Source organism: Aptenodytes patagonicus, chromosome 2 (assembly GCF_965638725.1).
Source record: "Aptenodytes patagonicus chromosome 2, bAptPat1.pri.cur, whole genome shotgun sequence".
Classification (NCBI taxonomy): Eukaryota; Metazoa; Chordata; class Aves; order Sphenisciformes; family Spheniscidae; genus Aptenodytes; species Aptenodytes patagonicus.
Window position 1 is genome coordinate 131337106 of NC_134950.1, and position 23282 is coordinate 131360387.

The following is a 23282-nucleotide window of genomic DNA, read 5'->3' on the forward strand; positions in this document are numbered from 1 at the left end:
AGTACTTTTCATAAGGAGAGAAAAAATTTTTAGCAGAAAGAACAGACTCTGCTAATGGTCTAGTTTTGTTATCATTAACTGAGTTTAGTCTGTGAAATCCACTACAGATACTCTTCAAGATAAAGAATGAGAATCTATTTACATAGTAATGCTTTAGTGGGAAATAGTTAAATACAGATAACTGTGTTTGAAATAACATTTGAGTTTGTTTTAATATCTGTACCTGCTCCCACAGCCCAGGTAATTCAGAGCAAAGGCTAACCCTCCTTCTTAACTTACGTCTTTCTGCCAAGGTAATGTCTCAGTCTGTCTCAAGTGGTCTTGGGCAATTTCACAGCTAAAGAACAGAGTTAATTACAGGACTTTCCAGAAGGATGTCGAGTCAGAGGTAGTCCTTGTATTGGTTTTAATTCACACTTTAAACTGTATAAATCCCTTGCAGCCAGAAAGAAAGTGAGACTTCGGGGTTTTCTTAACTGGCAAAACATACTGTAAGTCCCAATTTAGGGATTGAGGGGGGGAGGATCTATCTGTCTCTACTGTGCTTTTGTTCATAATTACATTTCGTTTTTCTAGTGGGAGTCAGAAGTATAGTTAACCTCATCGCGACAGTTCAAAGTGGAAACAGCATACGGTTTTGTTTTGATCCTTTTCAAAAGGAAAACAGGCTGACAAGGAAACTTTCTATACTAATACTTGAGGTCTACAGAACAAAACAGTTATTTTTCTAGTTGTTATATTGTTCTCTGTCATTCAGCAAAACATATGCACTTTACCTAGTGGATGGACTCAGGATGTAGAAACCTCTGAGTTGGGATTCTGTGCGACCTTTTTACATGTTGCTGGCATTACCCACCTATAAACGCATGTAGCACTTGCCACCTGCTACTAAGTGTGAGCTCTAAGTTTGAAAATTGAAATATCCGTGTTGGTAACATAAGTACAATACTTAATGCTAGAAATAATAATGCAATTATTCTAGTTGTTGCACTGGCAAGTATAACTTTACAAATCGTAGCAGAAATAAATTATAGTCAGGATACTGCAAAATTATTAATGCAAACTACTACTCTGATACTCCCCCAAAATGTCCACAGTTTATTGAATATTTGATACTAAGGAAATAAAACTACTAGCGTCCTTACTACTAAATTTATTATAAGCAATTATTTAAAGTTCACTATACACGAATACAGCATAATATTTTTCTAGCTTAGCTGTGAGCTTCTTGGATAACTATTGAAAGACAAAACAGACCGTTTATCCTGACAACAGAATTTACGCAAGAGCCAACGTATTTAATATTAAATCTTTAGACCAGTGTAACATTTGAAACAATTAAACTATGAAACCATGAAAAATGGGAGCTAATATGCCACACATGAAGGTTTATTTTGCAATTGCAAGTTATCAGTTTCAGAAGGATGTGAAAATAAACATCCTGAAAAGGATCTATTTTGCATTTTTGTGTTGCCAACTGGTGGCCAGACAGTAGAGCAGACTTAACCATTTAGCAGCTGAGCTTGTTCTGTGTGAATTTTGCATACTGTTGCATGCAAAAACAGAAAGTGTGACCTTGGAGGTCTGATAGGCTAGTAGGAACTCACCAAGCATAAACCCTGGTGCGTGAGTTAGAAGAAACTGTGTTGAATTTATCTCATTTTTACAGCATTCTTACTAGTTGCTACTTGAGCTAATGTATCTGGATTGTTTCCAATTCTTTTCTGAAAGCCTTTAAGAAAGTCTTTGTCCCCCTTACTTCTCCCTTTTTCTCTGACTTAAACAAAACCCCAAAATCTTACTTTTTTTTTTTTTTTTAATTGAAATCATTAGCCTCTAATGCATGAGCTTTTGGGATACATGTATAGCCCTCTAAGCTGGTCAAGTTGTAAAAGTCTGCTGCTATCTTCCATACTGGTGGACTGAGTGCGAGGAGACGGCATACACAAGAATTTTTCCCTTGGATGTTGTTCGTCTTGCCACCTCCTGGGGCAGAAGCCTGTCTGTCAGGCTCTTTCCTGGGGCAGTGGAATTTATAAATATTAGCATCTCCATCAGGTAGGTACTGCATGGAGACATAGTTTAACTTCTCCAACCTAGAAGGAAGGAAAAAAGGTCCTTTCTTGTTCTATTTCTTTTATTAATTTTTTTTTTCCCCTCTTCAACACCTTCATCTTGCAGATCACCCTACAGAGGTCCTTTCTGGGTATCCCTAAGTCAAGTTCAGAGGATAAGTCTATTATACGTTTTGTGGGAACAAGAGGATGTGAGGATACTTCAGAGGACACTGAGTGTGGAGCTATGTTCAGAGTGGATGGAGTTCCCCAGGGAGGTGCTAGGGATGGCCTCTCCCTCTCATCGGGGCAGTTCGGGGGGTGGGGGGAAGAGGACTCCCTCCTCCTTAGTACAGCTTGGGGGGAGGGTGGAGACAGGTGACCAAGTCATAGATTTTCTTTTCCAAAATATTTTGGTTAAAGCTTGTTAGCCATCCTACAGTTATGAATGCTTCCTTCTCAGGACAAGTAATCTCCATTTCAGCAGAACTAAGGAAGAATACCTTCTTACCACCCATACTGCCCAAAGAAAATTTGTGGTAACTCTTGGGGCCCATCATCATCCTGTGTAAAAACAGAGTACGTGTAACGTCGAGAGCAGAATATAATTTTAACAAAGCAATGTTTTAAGAAGTATCCACAAATCTTGCATGAGTCATGGTTCTGGGTACTCAATTGACAAAAACGTTCATTTTCATAAATATAATCCTGGCCTCCCTCTGACTGCAGATAAGATACAGTTCCTTCATGCTAAAGCAATTTCAGCTTGGGTCCCAGAGATAGGATGTCACTCTTGAAAAGACTGGTCTTGAGGAGGACACTGCTTTGCTGGTGTTTGAGGACCAGTCAACCTCAGTTGCAAGGAGCTCTCGATAACACCAGCTCCCATGAAACTTGACGGTGGAGCCCTAGAGTTCACACACATGCACATGTCATACGTCACCCCCAGCAAAATTTTTATTTTTAAGTCTGCAAAATTTGAGATTTAGGTTGATAGTCTTTGTGCCAAGTTGCATTTTAATGAAAGTAAAAATGAACAAAATAATAAATGCAACCCTCTCACCCCCCTGCAAAAACCACCATGGACGAGAGTTAATGGAAACCCTGACACTTAACTATAACTGCACTTCCAGGCGCCACTGTAATAATGGAGTAGTAAACCTTGTCCTGATAAAAGCTGTTCTGAAAGCAACAGCATTTATTGTACCTCCTGTGCTATTTGCAGAGCAGAACTGAAAAGTAGTTTGTTTTGCCTGGAATGAACTACTTTATGAATTTTAATGTACGATGTAATATTAAAAGCTAAACCAGGATTAAAGAAGATTTTTGTTCCCAAGCTAAAACAGTACTTATGAGAATGTGTTATAAAAGATTTTTTTGTTTCAGTTTCGATGGGGAAGAAATAAGCTTCCATGTTTGTGAAAACCTTTTCGGATTGGTTATTCCTTCTGTAACAACCTGTCCTTTGTTTAGGAAAATTGAATTAACCCAGAACTTCTTGCTACTGTAATCAGTCTTATTTGATGAGAAGATATATATCTGGGCAGGCCAGGAAGGGATGGATGTGTTACGGTTTTTTTTTTCAAGTCTTTCTAAATGACTACATTGATTGGTGATAGGAGGATGGCCAAACGAGTTTCTGATTCTCAGTGTGTTATGTTTGTAAAATAATGCTCCCCTGTTCAGTTAGTGTTTGCAAAATCTGGTTACTGTCAAAAAAAACTTTAGCTGATCTGTGGTTTCTTTCCTAAACAGAAAATGTGGCTGTAAGTGTGGGTGGGGTGAGAGGTTGTGCTTAAGTGTGGATGAGATGAGAGATTATGTTTTGTTTTGTTTTTCTCTCCAAAATGAATACTTTTTCCACCTCCTCTCCCAAGTCCTGAAGTTGCACTGTTGGGGGCTTTTTTGTTTTCTGTTGGGTTTTTTTTGAGGAGGAGGGTGTTTTTTCAACCCAGCTTCAAACAGCTTCTGTCTTGAACTCAATTCTAAATTCAACACAACAGCCTAGATGCTTGCTATGTATAAATTATGAAACAGTTTTATGTATGGATATTCTCCAAGAGGTTAATTAGCATTATTGCATGGAATTCATCAGACCAGAGCAGACCAATGGTCCATCTAGTCCAGCCACAGTCTATACCTGATCTTTGAAGAGAAATTGTTAAGAGGCGGGGGAAGAATTTTTATACTTGGCCAATGATGTAAATTGGAGAGGGAGAGGATATGACTGTGAACAACATCTTGATAATCCCCAAACCCATCATTTTATGACTTTGAGACTTTCATTCTCCTGAAGCTCTTTGGGCTGATATGGCATTTTGATGCAGATATTAGTGTTTTCTGTTGTTCACTTCCTAATTCAACATCAACAGAAGGCAATAGGGCAATAGGAGTCATCTCTTTTTTTTTTTTTTTTTAACTTCAGTGACATATTAGATGCTGTTGAGTTTGTTGTACCTGTGTAAAGATAGATGTGATTTGCCACCAGGATGAGGATTTTTCAGTAATTCCACTGGGTTAAGTGCATATCCATATTAAATTGGGCATTGAAAAGTGTGGACCAAGATACACAATTTAAATTAGGTCTCCAACGTGGTGTGTGAGTCTTGGTTTTTGATGATCTGGGTGTTCACAGCTCGGTTAAGTGGTGTATGAAGTACTGCTACAACATGAAGCTATCTTTTGAAGCTGAAAAAAGCTTCAAAAAAGAGGCATTTCAATCAAGATCACAAGAGCAAAGTGTTTCCTTCCCAAAAGGTGCCATGGACTTGTGTATCCTAGCTGAATACCTTCATCTTCTCGTCTTCCCTTCAGGACCCTCAAAGATTAGTTACAAGTTAGAAATATTTCTTTGGGAAGGACTGAAATAACTTTGCCAAAATTTAAACCCAAGGTCCAAGAAGGTGTGTTGAGAAAGCCATCACTTTTTCATTTTCTTGCGGCCCCATGTTGATTTGCCCATTGTGAGGCATGCGTTTTCCCGCTCTGCAATGGGAAGAAGGGAGGTTCATGGTGCTGCTCCTCACGCTGCCCGCTGCCAGATGCCTCAAATATTTTTGAGCAGCCATGGGCACAGGCTTGGCCATCCTCTACTGCGGTGTCACCTGTAAAATGCCACACTGCAGAAAAGGAAATGCTTCACTCTCCAGGTCACAGCTATGAAGTACCAGTTGTTTTCAGATGAAAGCAAATCATGTGATAAACTGTATGCCACATTCTGGGATTTTTCGTCGTTTCCCTTTTCATTTAGGACTCCTGTTTTCAGACACCAGGAAGTGTTAATGCCTGCCAGAAGGAGGCAGGTGGAAATGTGTGTGGATGCCTTGTTCTTGCTGGGCTTTCGCCCCTTGCAGCTAATGGGCATGTGTTAGCACAGCTCCTGAAAAGCCTGATAGACAAATCAGGCTCAGCAAAAGTGGCATGCACTCCCAGTTTCTGGGCTAGATTATTTTATCTTAAAAGCACTATGGAGGATAGTTAACACAAATTGAGCGTGACATTTCTAGGAAAAAAATGGGCTGATGATTTGCCTAAGTACGTCTCTCACCCAAACCCTTTGACTCTCGTATCATGAGACCTGTGACATATGAAAGCTCATAGAGAGTGAGATTAGAAGGTGAATTATCATGTTGTCATGATTTCCTTTTGAACCTCAAGGGAGTTTAGAGCACAGGAAGATGCAGAGTTGCACTGGATTAAACTGATAGTGAAAGTGTGGTTTTAGACACATACTTAAGAGTATGCTGAATCACCCTCTGGAAGTGCCAAGCTCTGTCCATTAGATTTAGAGATAGCCTGAATGACTAACATAGACTAGACGTGTAACTTCTGAATGGCTAAAGTAATTCAGCTCTCAACAACCTCACTATGAACCAGTAGGTTTGAATCGAAATCTAAAGGTTTGATTTGCATCATCACCTTGTGGGTTCTTGGCAGAAATCCAGTCTGTCCTTTCCTCTGGTCCACTTTAGGATTAGTCGTCCATTAGGTCCACTAATCTTGGGCAAGCATTGCAAGAGTAGCTGCTAAAGAAAGACGTTATCCTTAACTATTGAGAATATTGTAGGATAAGCTGAGTACCTGCTGATTTTTTTGTACCTCTCAACTGATATTGCAGAAACTGCACTGTAACCTTGGTGGGATGATTCTTGGTGTTGAAACATCACTTCCCACATTTCCAGAGGATGAAGGAAAGGATAGTCTTCTGCACATCATGTCATTACTGATGTATTTTTTGTTGTTTTCCTTAATGCTGCAGATGCAGTGTAGAGGTGGTAGTGTAATCATTTTGTCTTGTTTTCCTGTTATTTTTTTTTAACCTGGACTGCAAGAAGAATAAATATTTGATGTATGTAAGTGAAATACAACTAGAATTAATAGTTTTAAGAAAGCCCTATCTTGATTTCATGAATGAGTGGTTAAAATATGCACTATTCTAAATTATTGCTTTCTTAAAAACAGCTTAAGAATTAAACTGATAATATAATATTTTTAAAAGGTAAATCTAAAGCCACGACTTTTCTACATTATCATGCATTTGAGTGTACTGGACATAAGGCATGAATTAAGTTATATCTGTCAGGTTTCTATTTCATTAGAGATTCTTTTATGCTGCACTTATAATTTTCACTTAATTTGCGTGGAGGAAAGAAATCATGTAAGGATTCACAAGTCTCTACAAGACTGTTTGACAGGTTTCCACCTAATTTGTTTTATGACATTGAAATTCACAGTGGTCAGTTAATGATAACTCATATTTCAGATGCACTCACTTGTTACAGTATGCTGAATTTTCTTGTTCCCCAGTTGCCCGAACCACGGATAACTTATAATGTTAAGTCTCTGAAAAGCTGAAAGAATATCAAAGCAAGATTGAATAAAAGGAATAAAATGGAAAGGGGAACTACTTGGGGAGGGAAAGAGAGGAAAATAACTTTTTCATAATGAAAAATGTCTCATAAAATATATTTTCTAGGTCAAAACTGCTACTATTGCTACAGAGAGGAATGGAAAAACAGAAAATAATTCCATGAACATTAATGCTTCCATTTACGATGAGATTCAGCAGGAAATGAAGAGAGCTAAGGTGTCTCAAGCACTGTTTGCAAAAGTTGCGGCAACCAAAAGCCAGGTAAAGTTCCCAGGGCACAACGGCCTCCCTGTCCTGTGTGATTATTCCCCCTCCCCGGTTTTGATCTGTTTCTGTGTGAGTTACAACGAGCAGCCAGCCTGGTACCACAGCTCGGAGCTCCTTGCTGAGTCCAAAGGTAACCTCTCGTTACCCTTGACCAGGCAGGATTGAGAAGTGGCTTCCCGAGACGCATCCCTCCCTCTTCCTTGCCAGTGAGATGCTTTCGTTGTGCGCCCGTGGGTCTTGCGCAGCTCAGAAAGCATCAGGTTCATCAGTGCTTAGCTGGTGTGGACGTGGCAAAAGCTGTGAGCGAGCTCTATGTATTGCTGCCGAATTCATCTCGAGGCTTTGGTGTTTTGCAATTGCATGTGCTGTAACGAGGAACTCTGGGGTTCTGGTTTTTGCAAAAAAAATTAGTCAGACCCACTGGTGAGTCTGTGCACGGGAGGTGGGGCAGCATTGTCCAAGTCAAAAACAAAAATTAACCCCAACAAATTATGGTTATACAAGTTACATCTGAGAAAACATGTATGATCTTTGTGGAATACGATGGCTGCTTGGTTACTTGCGTGTGTGCATACATATATATGGCATATTCAGTTTTAAACTTTGTTGTGTGGTTTCCTATTCTGTTTTCTTCAACTGAAGAATTTCTGTCAAGTTTAGTGGCAGGAGAGGGAAATCAGCAAGCACTTGTTGGGTGTGATTATCGTAAGTGACATCTTCTGAGAAAGATCACCGGAGTATGCAAAAGCATTGATTAAAGTGAGAATGTACTCAAGAAGCAAGTAAAGGAAAAACATACAGAAAGATGGGAAAGACTAGAACCACGGTTATACCAACGCTTGAAAGAAATGGTAAAGGCACCAATGCTTGCAATGTTGAATTTTCGCATTAGATTAAAAGTTAAATCCACTTAGTTACTATTCCTTTACTTTTCTAAAATTGCTTCATAGAAAAATACAGCATCTTCCAGGGAAAGCTGGTAATGATCAGTTAGACCAATGTTTCTTGGGCCATCAGCATTTTAGTGCTGGTTTTAACAGTCTTTAACTTTTGACTTCTGCGTTGTTCACATTTTGGAGTTTACTCCATTTCATTGTACAGAAAGGATGTTGTCTCTTAAGTTATATGCTGTAAGGAGCATTTAAAGGGATATTTTGGAAATGTTATATCAAAATGATTAAACTCAAGCTGTGGACTGTAAAAATTATAGCTTTATAGGCCACATGCCTGCCTACCCTTCAATCACTGTCAAAGTGATAATTTCTACAATAATATGTTTCTTTTATTGTTGGATTCTAAACACCAAGTGCTGTTTAAACATTAAACTGAATTGTTTATGTTAGTGCCGTACTCAGTGTGTCATACATCAGGCCACTATAATCTCCCGTGGAATGTAAAAATTCTGTCATGAATCATGGCTTGTATATCGGAAATTACTGTAATTTTGATTGGAAATTACAGGGCTCTTGAAATGTTTCTAATTATGATAGAATGTTACAGCAGCTTCCAACCTGTGTGCTCCTCAGATGTCTTTATTTACATGTCAAGACTCAGGGTTAGAGAACTGTCCGTTTTCTAAACCTTCCCCTTTCCATTGCAGTTCTCTGCAAAACTAAGGTATGAAGCCAATCTATCGGTCCACATAATTTTGATCTGATCTGATTTGTGTGATAGTGCATTTATTTAAGTGTGTAGTCTTAAAATTTCTAGGTGGGACAGCTCTTCCCATGCTGACTTTAAAAGGGACAGGTAATCAAAGTGAAGCACAAAAGCTTCCAGAGGATGCGGTGCAGTTTTTTTAGAGTATCGGTATAAAATTCAGATTTTTGTACAAACTTTGCTACCAAGTATAGAAAACAGACATCACCAAACACACAGTTATTTTCCCTTTTGTTATGGAGATTATGCCTGTATTCTCAGAAGTTATTTTTCTCCCACATTTAAGCAATGTAATATTAATTTATGTATTAAGCAAGCTTTCAGGTCTGTAGTTAGCCAAAGCACCATTTGCTGTAGAAATCGACTTCACAGAAGTAACCTCTTAGGTAAACTGAATGTGTTGGGTCTTCTCTAACCAGTTGACTACTAGTCAGCCAATCAATAAGTTTTAAATATGTAGCAAAGCCACGTATATTAGAGGAGATATCTGTCTTGTAAAAATTCTGCACTGGAGCTTGTCAGCGGTACAGACAATTATTTCTTAGGGCAAAGAAGTCTCTCTCGCACAAAAAAAAGGCTTGTTCAGACATATTCTTTGAGAGAACCTCTCTTGAGAGAGGTCCGTTGTTTTTTTTTCATTTGGGGATATTGGTTTCCCACTCAGAACTGGAAATCCTGGGATAATCACTTCCAGTTATACGGAAAAGTCTGGAGGACACATATTAGAAAATGATGCATTGGTTAACAGTTTTGTTTTTAAACATCACAAAAATTGAACGTTGCTGCTGTTGTCTTATTTTGGATATAAAATCTTGATTAACTGCTGAGTGTAGTCTGGACTTAGGGTACAAACCAGTATGTGACCTAAAGCAGCTCTGCCAGTGGACAAAGGTAGAAGTTTGCTGGAGGGCCTTTCTATTTTTTTTTTTTTTTAAGGAACTGATTTGGGTCAACATTAGATCAGGTGTCGAAGCAGCCAGCATCTGCAAGGTGGCTGGGCTTGCCTGAGCCAGGAGACTGCAGATAATGTTCTGCTGACTAGAGCACTTTGTACAGAAGAGCTATTAAATGATGCGCTACAGAAGTTTCTATTTAGGTAGCACCGAGGTAAAAACCGAGCATCTTCCCTTGCGCTGTGTTAGTGCCTTTGGCAAGAGTTACCTGATTGATGGAGGGCTGCATATGGACCTGATGCTCAACAAACCAGCTGGCTGCAGGGGCTCGGTGCAGCAGAGGTCATAGCGCAGGGCAAGGAAGAGGTGACGGGAGCAGGAAGAGATTGCAGTGATATTAGTGAGACCATGCTCTGGCTTAGGTGAGCGATGATTTGCGTACTTGTAGTTTCACGGTGCACTTTGCTGGCGGCTTGTTGGCTTTCCCAAAGAAAAGGGACTATTTGGCACGTGGGTTTGAACGAGTTTGGGGGCTTAGCTAGAAGATTCCTTCAAACGTTGAATTCTTTTCCCATATAGGAATGTATGCATCCTGTATATTTTTTAAAATGTCTGTGTTTTTAAGGATCGATATATTATCTGCAGAATAAATTGAAATTCTGTTAAATTCAAAATCTATACTTTAAAGGTTACTGTGGTTATACTGAGGAGCTGAGGAAGATATTATAATTCAAATTGCTTGAATACATCGTATCTTTGGGGAGTTTTAGAATTGCAATTGGCAAAACACCTAACGTCAGTATTTAAAATCTTAAATTTTTATTGCAAGTTGTCTGCCCAATAGGTCTATGTATTTTTTTGGTAGGTTATGTTGAAAAGAGAGCTTTAGAAAAATACATGCAAATGGAAGACAGAAAGGTTTACCAAGTGCTTTGTGTCTGCTCCCAGGCTGTTGTTTTTTAGTGGTAGAACGGCAATACTAACAATATTGTTTACTAAAATTTAATCAACACACCTGAATAAGTCAAAATGAAAAGAATCCACGCATATATAAATTTGTGTGTTATGCGTTACTTTTACAATTTAATCATATTGGGTTTTTATTAAATTTATAACCTGACAGTCTGATTCGAGTAATTACGAAAGCACATTCTTAATTTCGTTATTTCAAACAAAAAAAAAGTTGATTTGTGTAATGATCATTAAGGCATCATGGTTCAGTAACTGTGCATTGGTTACAATGTTTTCATGTGGGAGCCAGGGATGAGTTTTTTTCTTGATGGTGACAGATGCTGAAATCTAATTTTATTCCATAAAAACAAACAAACAAAAAACCCCCAAACCTAAGAGCCCTGAGAGATAAGGCAAGTAGAGACTTGTAGTGCTCCTGTATGTTTGCTGTATTTTGAGAAGCTACATTTATGTTAATAGCTTATCCTGAAAGCCTGCGGCCTGCACGTGCTAGTATGAAGTAGGGAAGAAAGCAAAACTTTGCTGAAAATCAGCTTATGTTGCTAAAGCTTTCTTAAATTTAGGAAATTACAGTTTGCAAAAACTGAAGTAATATCAACTTCCGTACCTCTGAGACTCCGATGTGCTACAGTGTAAGGCTGTTAGCCTGCATTATTATACCTGAATAAGTTTACTTTATAGTAGAATAAATAGGTAAACCCGATACTTTTCTGCAGCGTCAATCCTGCCGATTGCTGTGCATGGCCAGGTAGGTGCCGAATGCCCTCCTTTCTCACCGAATCAAAATGCCTGTATGTTGAAGGCGAGACACTTGGCTCTCACAGAATCATGCTCCGATTTTAATTTTAGCATAAAACTAATGGAGTGCTACCCATACCTCCAGAAACCTCATCTAATTACGGAGAGTTTTGACCCGTTACTTCTGAGCTGTTGCACCATGTTGCCCAATTTCCTGTCCTTCTGTCCCCGTCTTTCACTTTGGTTAGGCAGTTAGCCCCTTGGAAATGAGTAGTTTTGCATGCAAAGCATGGAGGTAAAATCAGTGGTTCAGACCATTGCTAGAGACTCCATCCCAAGCCATCAGGCAAGTATTTTGTGCCGTGGTATTTTACCAGAGGTGTTTGACTTTTTGCCTTAGTATGCACCTGGAGCGTCCTCTGACAGGCTGCGTGGGGAGGCGCACCGGGTAGGCATTAGGCAGAGCATCTAACACTCGTGAGTAGATGGGAAGGAGTTAAATGGGAAGGGAATGCTAAATGTTGGCACTAAAATTGCTTTTGGCATGCAAATACCATGCTTTTCCTGACATAAATATTTTCAGAATAGGCCATTAGAGTTCAGGTATATAAACCCCTGCTTTTACTGGAAATTTTAATGTTGTAGTAAACCCAGAGATTTATAGTGAAAAATTGATGTGTGTTATCTCACTTTTATCTTTTTAACCAGCAGTTTTATAAATGCTATATCTTTGATCTGGCTTTTTCCATCTAGAGAGTAAGCTATATACTCTAATAGGAAAGTCATTTTTAAACAGCTTCCCACACTGAACAAGCACGGTATTGTGGGTCTGGCACGAAGATGTAACATGCCATTACCGCAGATATAGAACGATCTATTCAACAATTTTCTAGCGGGGGGAAGAGAAACCTTTTTATCACCAAGAGTAACCCTCTCATAACAATGTGGCTTTAAGAGGGGGGTCTTGAAATTTATTTCCAAAGCTGTTTCCTCAAGCTGCCCCGGCGGGGTCCAGGCTGGGGGGCAGGCGGGGGCTCAGTCCTTCACCCATCACCCCGCGTCTCCATCAAGTTGTCTCCCGCCTTTGTCTCCCTCAGAGCAGCTGAGTCACTTCCTGGGTTTAAATCTTGGCTTAAAAACCTTCTTTCCCCCCACCCTCGGCGTACAATGGATTGTCTGTGGAGCAGGGAGGGATACTGCACGGGGAGACGAGAGGTGGAAACAAACCGTGCTCTGAGGTCTGCCGTTGTTTCATGGGTCCACCTGGAAATAAACCCCTCGCCCTCGTGGGAAGGCGAGATACAGTAGTTAGAAAACGTTAGCAGCAGAAGTACACCACACAACAGCCTCTTTTTTTTTTTTTTTTTTTTTTTTTACTTATTTTCCTCCCCCCTCCACTACCTGGGGGTGATTGCTCTGGCGATGGAAGAGGTGCCATGAGCAGCAGGAGTCGGGACGGGATCGAGTGTCAGCAGGGATGGGAGAGGAAGAGTGTGAACTGAGAAAGCAAGATGGGCTTCTGCGCGCGATCAAGAATTGCCCCATAAAGCAGCGTGTCATTCGGTGAAACTGTGAAACTTGGCAGATAGAGCTGATTTGTTTCTTTCACAAAATACCGTGTTGCAGTCATAGTGTGTTCTGTCTCACCCGGGTCAGAGGGAAGGAGATTTTCGGGTTTCTATTGCGGGAACAAAATGAATGCTTAGAGCACTCCAGGTCCTTCCTCTGCCCCATGTCTTAATTTCTTTTACAACATCTCTTTGCAGAAATAAATGTTAAAGCCTCAGGAAATTTCCTTAGGAATTTTTTTTTACATTCTTTCTCAGAAAGGGGGTAGAAAAATTGAGTTCAGTTAACTCTGTTATCACTTGATCTGGGTAGGAGAAGGGCATTGATCCTGGCCGTATCCCACATTACTGGTATGACCTTGGTGGAATGGGTTGACTTCAGTGAATCTTGGGTTCCCGCTAGTAAAAAGTAGACAGCAACTTCTTGAATCAACAAAGATGCACTGAAGAGAAACCGCCTTAAAATCTCCGAGGTGGTTCATATCAGTGTGCAATTGCCCACGGAAATCCGCATACAGGGGAAAAAAAAGCATTAAAACCTGAAATAGTTCAAGCCAAAGAAAAAGGTACAGAATGGAAAACACTTAACTGGTAAGAGGATTATATTGACCTCTTCAAACAGCTCCTTGGGGCCGGGCAGCCCTTTCAACACGTAAGGCAAAGGCTGGATTCGTTGACACACCGACGAAAAAGAATGCTTCCCGAGCGTGCTTTGCACGTGGGGTCAAATCAGCTCCGGCTAGAGTTTCCCAGCCAGGCGGGTGGCAGCGCGAGCTGTTCAAACGCCGCTTACAGTCCGCATAGAGGCCGTTTAAAGAACTGGTAGCAGCTTCAGGAAACGCTGTGTATTTGAGCCCTCAGGAGAGCTTCCCTGGAGGGATGTGGTGCACACCTGCCCTACCTTGGTCGGGAGTTAACGCTTAATGCCCTCACAGCCTCAGCCCTGCAGCGCATCCCTGGGAGGCGCTGGGGCCGGGACCGCTGAGCGCCTGGCAGGATGCGGCCCCGCAGGTGGCCAGAAACAGCAAAGGGGGGTTCCTGGTTAGATGGTTTTTGTCTGGTGGAAGGAGCACAAACGTGTGGGAGAAGCTAGGAGGAGTACAAGTTTAAGTCATTAAATGTACAAATGAAAGAAGAGAGCCAAGTAGCGAAAGCTCTTTACAAAATATAAAATTCTGTTAAAGCAGCAAGACGGCACAACATAAGGAATGTTTGGTACATGTTATTGAAACTGAAAAATCAGAGTATGGAATGAATTATAATTTAGCATAATCCATAATTTTACAGCTTTCATTTTGAATTATTTATCTTATATGATTTGATTAAAGATAAAACTGGCTGACAAGATCTCGAACATCTCTGCATGTCTTAATGACAAATGAAAAAAGTCCTCATTATAACTTCACCATTTTAAAATTTTTATTTGTATTGTTTCTATACAGCTCCCTTTTATTTTTAAAGCATATTTCAGATACGCATTGTGTACACGCGATTCCATAACCCATCAGGCTTCAGTGTTGCCTCAGTACCTCTGATTCAGTAAATCAGATCATAGGCAGCATGCTGTCATATAATAAGGTGTCTGATCCTTATTACCAGTTTGTTGATGCACAGACTCCTTCAAATTGACCATTGCAACACATGGTTTCCCCTGAAACTAGCTGTGATAATTAGCGTGGCTCTAATGAGACAGAATGTCACTGATCTTGTGCTGAACTGTCGAGTATCGACGCTACGGATGGGAACTGTCAAAGCTTGCCATCTGTGACAGAGCTTGGCATATTCCATTTGCAAGGTAGAGCATGCTCAATAGACTGTTTTTAAACAAATGGTCCATTTCTTGATTAGGGCTCTGTGTTCTGTTACCGTAGAAGACTTTATATCATAGTTAAACTTTTTTCTTTTTTTTCCTTTTTTTTTGCTGGGGTAAGCTCGTTAGGAAATGAAAATGTTACTGATTCTGAAACCGGTGCCTTCAATCTTCTGTTAGCTTTTTGGGGAGAGGTAGGGGTTGCTGATCACGTATTTATTCTTCTTCCTTCCCCCAGTTATCTAAACGTAGTTATTCTAAGGCTAGCACTTCCACAAGGCTTTTATCTGTTTTTTTAAGCAGCGAGGGATAGGGATGGCGTAGTTTTGAAGGATAGCGGAACAAAAATTAAAAAGTCTTAGATGACGCGCAGCGGGAGCATGTGCACCTGGGATGAAAGATGGAATCGGTCAGGAGAGTCGGGCGCCCAGGCTCCCGAGACCGGCCCTGCAAAATGCCGTGCAAAAAGTCCAGCGCTGCTTATCATTCCAAAATATGCTTTGTTGCTTTTTATTTCCTCCTTCTCTGGCAGACCACACAGGGCTTGTTCTGAAGAACATTTTCACTAATCTGATCAGGCAGCCAAATACGCCGGGAAAACTGCTTTAATGATCCCACTAATTACCTCAAGTCAATATGAACTGTATTATTAGACTGAGGGAAAATATTCCATTAGGTCTCCCCCTTGGGAGTTTCTCCGCTTTGTGATGTCACCGAAGCCTTCGCCCTCTCGCTTGTAATTAATTTTATTTACACACGCAGGCACGCACAAGGTCACACCTGCACAACCGGAGCTGGCCAGGGAGCTAGTGGCACTCAGGCTTAATCAGATCTGTCATAATTACCATTCTGCATGTTTCTGACACACGCTGTGAAATATTTCAATTTAACTGCCGCTACCAGCACAACCAGATGTAGTGTGAGTGTGGCTGCATTGGAAATATTATTCCTCAGGATAAACTCTCTCCTCCTCCTTTTTCCTCCCACCCCCTCTCCCTTTTACAGCTAATGTGGCACAGAAGCTGATGTATCCTGTAAATCTTGAATGCAGCGCTAGATTGATAACAGCAGATTAGACAGTTTAACCACAAACAGCTTGTTCATTTTTCACAAATGAAAACCACATGTGGTGTAACTAAAATTTCAGGCTTCTTTTTTTTTTTTCCCCCTCCTCTTTGGTTGTTGTTTCCTTTTGTGTGTGCATGTGTGTGCACGCGCGCGTGTTAAGGTCTGCCTTTCGCTGTAAAGGACCGAAATAAAAGAGTAAACATATAGGGGGAAAGAGACACTGCCGTCTTTGGAGATTATTTCTCCATGACCTTTATTAAAAACCTTCCTTGCTTTGGCAAAGAAATCAGATATCGCACGGGGGTTTTGTCTCTCACTCTGAGACTTTCCAATCTCTGCGTTTTATGCCCACTTATTAAAGAAGTCATCCTACTGTGCTGTTTTTCAAAGTAACATGCCAGCAAACACCTCGCTTTAAGAAGAGCTTCTAACCAAAAATGCAGTTTTCACTGCTACCTGAATTTAGCAGAAATAAAATTTTCTGCTAAAGTTTTTCACCAGGAATTTTGTCTCTTCGCTAACTCTTGCCTTTACCTCTTCCTTTGGGGAAAAGGGTTTTTTTTTTTAAAATAGAATCATCAAAGTGTCTAGAATTTTGGAAAATGGAAAATTGATTTTTTTTTTTTTTTAATGAAAACATTCCAGTATTTCTTATGAAAACAGATTATGGTTAGTTTTTAGGAAACTAAATGTCTGTGAATTGTTTTGCTTTTTTTATAAATTTATTTTTTCAGTGAAATTGTTCAGCTTGCCCTAATTAAATAGCCTTCAATACTTAGTGAAGTGGGTTTTTTTAACCATCTACTCTTTAGTAGATCACTGTTGGCTATTTTTCCTACACAGAGAAAAATTAATGCAATTTTGATAGAAAGTTTTAATTATAAGGTTCTATAACAATTCTTACAGCAAGGAAAAAAATGTAGGTGTGCAGAATGCAACTGAGCAGATTCCCCAAAGGCTGTTGCAGGTGTTGTCAGGTGAGAGGAGTGGTGCAGTGTATCTGATAGAAATTCATCAAATCTAATCTGTAATAAGGCTTCCAGGGGAGGTTTAAAAAAAAAGTAGCTTTAGCAAGAGATTGTTTTATCCATTGCCAGTGGTTTGTGATGCAGTGGCAATATTGAAAGTGCAGGAGACAGGGAACTGAGACTCAGTGTTCAAAGTCAGTCAGAAGGTGGTGAGCAGGATAGTTTTTTGAAAGCCACTGAAGGCACAGTTTGTAGCAGAAAATTTGGCTACATAGATGGCCCCCCAGACTGATGCAGAGAGGGTTAAAGACCCATGCTCGTACCGCTTGGCCAGCGGCTACTGACTGCATTACTAGTCCCTTAGAGCTGAGCTGGAGTAGGTCAGCGTAGGTGTGCCATCAACGTCCCTTGCTGCACGGCAGTGCCACCTCTCTTACTGACTCCCCTGGGGTCCATGCAGACCCCGAACAAAGGGGAAATCTTGTCCTGGAGGTGCAGCCGAAGCCCTGGAGGTCCTATGGCTGCGGATGTCTCAAAAATGAGTCTGGAGTAAGGCGAAGAGGAGGGCAGGAAGGGCTCACGTTGGAAGAGATAATGCTGAAATGAACCGTCAGGATTCTTGCAAGGCTCTGGAAATCCAGCTCTCGTTTCTTCACAAAACTATTCAAAAAATGTCATGCCGTCGGGAAGCACTGGATTGCCTAAAGAAAAAAAGCGCGGCACCCTCTCCCACCTCCTTTAATTCTTTTATTTTTAGTTTTCCTTTCTTAGGTAGAGGTGTTTCGGTTCCTACACTCCAGATGCGTGAATCAGCTCTTCCCCAGGCAGCACCTGCTGTCTGCCTGACAAGAGGTGCTGTTTCTGGCAGGATGGATTTTCTTAATCTCTCCTCCCGCTTTCTGTATCCTCACCTTCTGTTTTGTTTTCCTCTCGCCACCTTCACTAATTCCTCTCGGTATAGCTCTCCTCTTAGCCCTTCTTTGACTTTTTCCTACCCCATTCCTCTCCTGTATACACCCTCACCATCCTCTCGCGCTCCATCTGCCCCTTTCTCCTGTCCTCCTGCTGTCTCCTGCGTGCCGGAGCTGTGCCTAGGACATCCCACCCCAGGTGCATCCCCCCCCTCATGCAGTCACTTTTGGGCTTTTGCTGGGTGGTGGGGAGCCAAGGGCTGGTCGCCACCACTGCCGGCTTCGTGGGTGAAACACCATTCCTTTCCCCGTGTGGCGACATGGATTTAGCTGAGAAAAGAGCCATGTTCTTGATTTCTCAGGTTGCTCATGCCTGCTCTGGGCAGATCACTGATCCAGGAGGCTTTTGAAGGTTCCATGTATCAGTGTTTTAACATGAAGAAACTAAAGCACTATTTAAAAAAAAAAAAAAAAAAAAAAAAAAAAGAGGAAAAGTCTGAGCGAGCTGTACGAGAGTTAATGACGTACGGAAATGAAAACAAAGCTGTAGTGTCAGAGCCGAGAGGGAGGCTGAGGAGGTAGCGAGCAGCCCTTGGTTCCCGGCAATGGGGGAAGCAGGGTACCAAGTAAACAGCGCAGAAAACAAAAGTGAGCTCAACCCGTAACTAAACAGGAATGACAGGGTAAAATTCCTCCTGAAAAAATGAGAGCTGCTAAACACGTTACTGCAAAGAATAAAGGCATCTTATGCAAACACAAATATACAGTAACAGTCCGAGAAGCGGTTTGTTAGAGGAGTGACCGATTACAATTCAGGTGAAGGGTCGCTGGGCAAAGGAAGGAGTAGGAAATAATAGATAAGTGTTTTCTCAATTAATGTTAAACTGGATAATTCAAAACACGCAGCACCTGAAAGAATGTTACAGCATTTCTAGGTGCAAGGTGAGAAAGGAGACAATGTTTTGTTCCAGATATTGATTTCACTATTCCTAATAATTTCTCATTGTGTCCATTTTTTTATTTTCCTCAAATTTAGCCTCTAAGTCAAACTTCAGATTTTTGGTTACAAATTACCCCAAACTGTTGGCATATTACGAATAGACTAGGGCAAGCACACAGCTAGCTAAGTGTGGAAAAATTCCAATTTGCAAATATTTATCTCATTCCAAATCTGCCAAATTTTATCTGAATCCACATTGTTATTCAGCGGTCATCTCATTTTTATTCCTGTGCAGTGTCATGTTCCTTTACTTCAGGATGGCATTTGAGAAGCAAATGATAATAGTTTTCAGGATCTTTGTGAAGTAAAGGTGTTTGGACTGAGTGGTCCTTCGCAGAATTCCCTGAAGTTTTGGACCCCAACTGAGCAAGATTTGCACACCTATCAGTTACATCTATGGGTTTACTTAGGTGACTAGGTATTTTGCTGAGCCAGGTGCTTAACATCTCTAGTATATGTAACATGCAAGAGAAAGCTCTACAGATATAGGAACTTTCCACTGTTTATATAAAAACAGTTATTTCAAAAAAAAGCTATGAAGGGCTTAAATGAGATTCTTTTTTTATTTTTGCTTTGAGGCAGCCAGTTTGCTTCACCTCTAAGAAATTATTTGCTACTCTTATTTAGTATGAGGAGTGAGTCTAACTAAAGGGATTGATCCTTTTCATCTGGGGAAAGGGGATGGGACGGAGGGATGGGGGCAGGAAGACGTGTGCCTGCTCCATGCAGCGCCTGATTTAAGGGCAGAAGCTGCTGCCTGGAAATATGGCTTGGGCTGGGGCTCAGCTTAGCTGGCACTTTTCGTGGCTGCTGAGGAAAAGTCTACCACCAAGCGCTGCTCTCTCTAGGAGCTTTTCCCTTGTGGCTGTTCTTGTCCCCAACCTGATGGCAAACTACCTGAAAACACTCCTGTGTTGGTTCCCACCCTTGGCTAACCAGGAGGGAGAAACCCGATCTCTCCAGCTTCCCTTTTGATCCAGCTTTCCTATTCTTTTAAGTCTGTGCCCCAAGCAACCGTGCTACAAGTAAGGGTGTTTTAGCTTTCGAAGGGCTTCACTGGCTTTATTTTTCCATGGGTGAGATATATGCTTCTGGCTGCTCCCTTCTCATTTGCTTGGAGGTTTGTGTCTTTCACAGGTGTGGATTTTAAAGATTTTTTTAAACTGCATTGAGGTAATGGGCATTACTAATTTTCTGACTGTTTCTGTGGTTAACAAAATCAGGAGGAAAGTTGGGGAAAAGTTTCTTTCCAGTTTCCTTAAGACTCTCCTCACCCTTGGCATCATCAGAGCATTAAGCGTTCTTCACTACGAAACTGAGAGCCACAGAAGCCAGCTGAACTGCAAGAGACAAGTTAAAAGAAATTTTCTCAGAATATTTAAATGTCTAATTCAAATCTATATGAAAACATTTAGTTAGGCTGTAAAATGTGAAGGGATGTCTGAGAACGGATTTGAGCTGTGTATGTTTTGGAATGATGTCGCTTGTTGGAACATCTTGTCAGCTGAACTGAATTTACATTGAAGTCCAAATATCTATGAGCCTGTGATTCCTCAGTGTGTGGTAGATCTTCCCCTGATCCAAAATGAATTCTGGAAAGAAAAAGCATATGACAAGAAGCCACGGATTTAAATTACTCCCTCTGGGAAATTATAATCTTTTTTTAAAAAAATAAATCTAAAAATGTGATACACACACATATAAGTAATTATGGAGGTGACACTTTGGCCCTATGGCCTTTTTACTGGAGGTCTTTCCCCCAAAGCAAATGTTAACTCTGTAAGCAACATAATAATAAACATTAGCTGTTCACTTGTAAATTGATAGTAGTAAAAAAGATTTTTAAAATTGCCAGGCTCTTTCTATTAAAGACTCTTCTCTAACTAAACTGCAGATATAGCTGCCATACAAAAATTGATTGCATGTTTAAGAATAAATAAATATGGGCTGTTAAGGGTCGTGGTTGGATTTAGGGTTGTATTTACTTTCAAGGGAAGCATCGGTATTGCAGTGAAATCAGTACTTCTCTCTACTTAAATAAAAGATAAAGGGCCATATATTACCAGTCACTCTCTGTGAAACCCACTGACCCATTTTATATGCCTGTACTATAAAAAGTAATGTACCAGACTAAGACTGATTTAGTAATTAGCAGTTGTTTTTTCTTGTTTAGATGATTTTTTTATTGTTAAGTCCATTTTTGTCAGACGTATCTTGCGGTTACAATGCCAGTTGAATCGTGTGTGCAAAAGAGGAAGGATCTGGAGTGGAGGAAGGCAGAGTAAAGCTTCACCCACTGTTTTTTTGCATCTATTACTTTTTTTCCCTTCTTTTTACATATGAATGTAGCTGTGTTTTATGTAAAGTTTTCAAAGGCATGCATATTATGTTTTTGATTAGGGCTTGTGCCTATCTATCATTGCTAGGCAATTGAAGGCAATACTGTAAAAAAGATACATTTGAACAAGGGAAAGGAAAGGTGGAGGAGCTGAGAGCAGAGAAACCGAGCTTGGGAGAAGCCCTTCATTTATTATTCAATTGCCTCTGTACTCAACGAAAAAGTAATGATACTTATGTTTTCAGTCAGTTTTAGAGTTACAGGTTAGTTTTTTTCTTTCCATGAGCTGGTGGTACGTCTCAAGTGCTCATACACAGGGAACGTACCCACCAGTTTTGATACAGCCTCAGACCTTAATCCAACAAGTTTTTCGGTAGCACTGGCTCTTAGCCACTCACCATGTCTCCAGATAGAAGGAGAGGTCAAATACAACAGACAAGACTGTGGGAGCAGGGCCACAGCTCTCCAGGTCATTTTGTTTCTGTATGTGTTTGCTGCTTGTCATTGAATTTTAGAGGTTGCTTTAGCAAGTTTCCTTTTCCTATTTATTTGTTTGGATGTGTACAAGAATAGAAATACGTATTTAATCTTTAAGTGCTGCAGCTAGAGAGGAGAAAAGGCAGAGAGAAGAAGAGACGTTAGGAATCCTTTTCCCTTAAAATATCACCAAAAAATTGCGGTGGAATACTATCAGTACCACAGCTAGCTGTTTGGTCATTTGTTTTTCACAACCCCGAGAAGAGGTGGAGGTAACATCCAGACAGGTGGTGCAGCTGAATAATAGGTCGGATAAGAAATTTAAGGAAATGGCATAATCTGTTTCAGTATTCTTCAAAGGAAATTCTTCCTGCTAGTGAAGTTTACCTTTCTCCTGAAAAGCCCTAAGAGGTTGTGGGGTTTTCAGTTTGTTTGTTTTGCTAAATCTCCTCTATTATGATGGCAGATAAAGATTTACTTAAAATTCACATCTGGCTTCCCCTTTCAATGTTCTGGTAATGAAAGCCAGTAAAATAGATAAACCAGAAATATGTGGAGATAAAGGGCAGCTTCAGGTTTCAAACTTTCTCTGATTTAGGGGAATGCTCAAAGGCAAAGCCTGAAACTTCAGGCTGATTAATGTAAATAAAATACTAAGGCAACCATCTTTCTGGGAACACTTATTATCACTTTAGGCCACGTCTCAAGAAGAGGCATTCATATTCTGGTATCTCTACTCATCTTCTGGAACAGGCTGAAAACCAGCTTTTGCTTCTTGAATTAAAGATACACAGTTTTGTGAGCAAAACAGGGAAATCCCAAAGTACTGAACACTCACAGCAGTTTTTAAAATTACTCGAAAGTATGTGCCTCACAAGTCCATTCTTAAAATTACTTGAAAATATAAGGTAAATTGAAAAGATTTTCACTAACTGATGTGTTGTTAGGTATCAAAAGCTACTAATTCTGGTAGATTATTAGTTTTCCTAAAATTTTATAAAAATATCCAGTAGCCCTTCTTTTAATAGACTTCAGTTCTTCTGTGAAGCATTTAGGTATATTCAGCTTTGCATAGGAGATAACCAGGACAATATATGTATTTTAGGAAAGATAAACCTGCAGCCAAAATAAATTTTCCTGCAGTCAGGAAATTCCAGAAGAACATTTAAGGCTAAAAAGGACTGCTCACATCATCTAGGCTTGTTCCCATGTCTGAACGCACAGGTGTTTCACCCAGAAAGAAGTCAGATTTAAGTAATCTCAGCCTGAAAATGAATTTTGAATTAAATGCTCTGTGCTTACCCTGCGGTGGGTGTTCCCTACTGCATTTTTCCGGATAATACAAATGTAATGCGAACCACATTTCCCAGATAAATTAAAGCGGCATCCATTGTTACTTATTTGTCGTATTTGTTTGTGCTGAAGTGACATTTGTTTATTTTGCTTCTCAATGCCACATGCATGAGCTTACTGATTCAGAACTCCCTGAATTTTCGATCCTGTTGAACACTGTCAGAAATCTCAGTTGAAGGGTTTAATACGTTTTCCAGTCAATGTGTAGGGGAAATTTGGCCTTATCAATTTAAATGCTGGAGATCCTTTCATTGCATTATGGAAGAATCTTCTCTAAGCAGAGATTATTCTTAAGAACTTCATAACATTTAAAGGTTAATATGTTAGGTAAAGAAC

The 23282-nt window shown here is 40.3% G+C and overlaps 1 protein-coding gene across 5 annotated transcripts in view; it reads left to right on the plus strand.

Moving 5' to 3' along the window:
• SATB1 (SATB homeobox 1) overlaps positions 1-23282 on the plus strand; it is a 93497-nt gene that overhangs the window by 59152 nt on the left and 11063 nt on the right. For all 5 annotated transcript variants that reach the window (XM_076331215.1, XM_076331214.1, XM_076331216.1 and 2 more), the window contains one exon: positions 7030-7185. In XM_076331215.1, coding sequence (XP_076187330.1) covers positions 7030-7185 — 156 coding nt within the window. The remainder of the gene's footprint in view (positions 1-7029; positions 7186-23282) is intronic.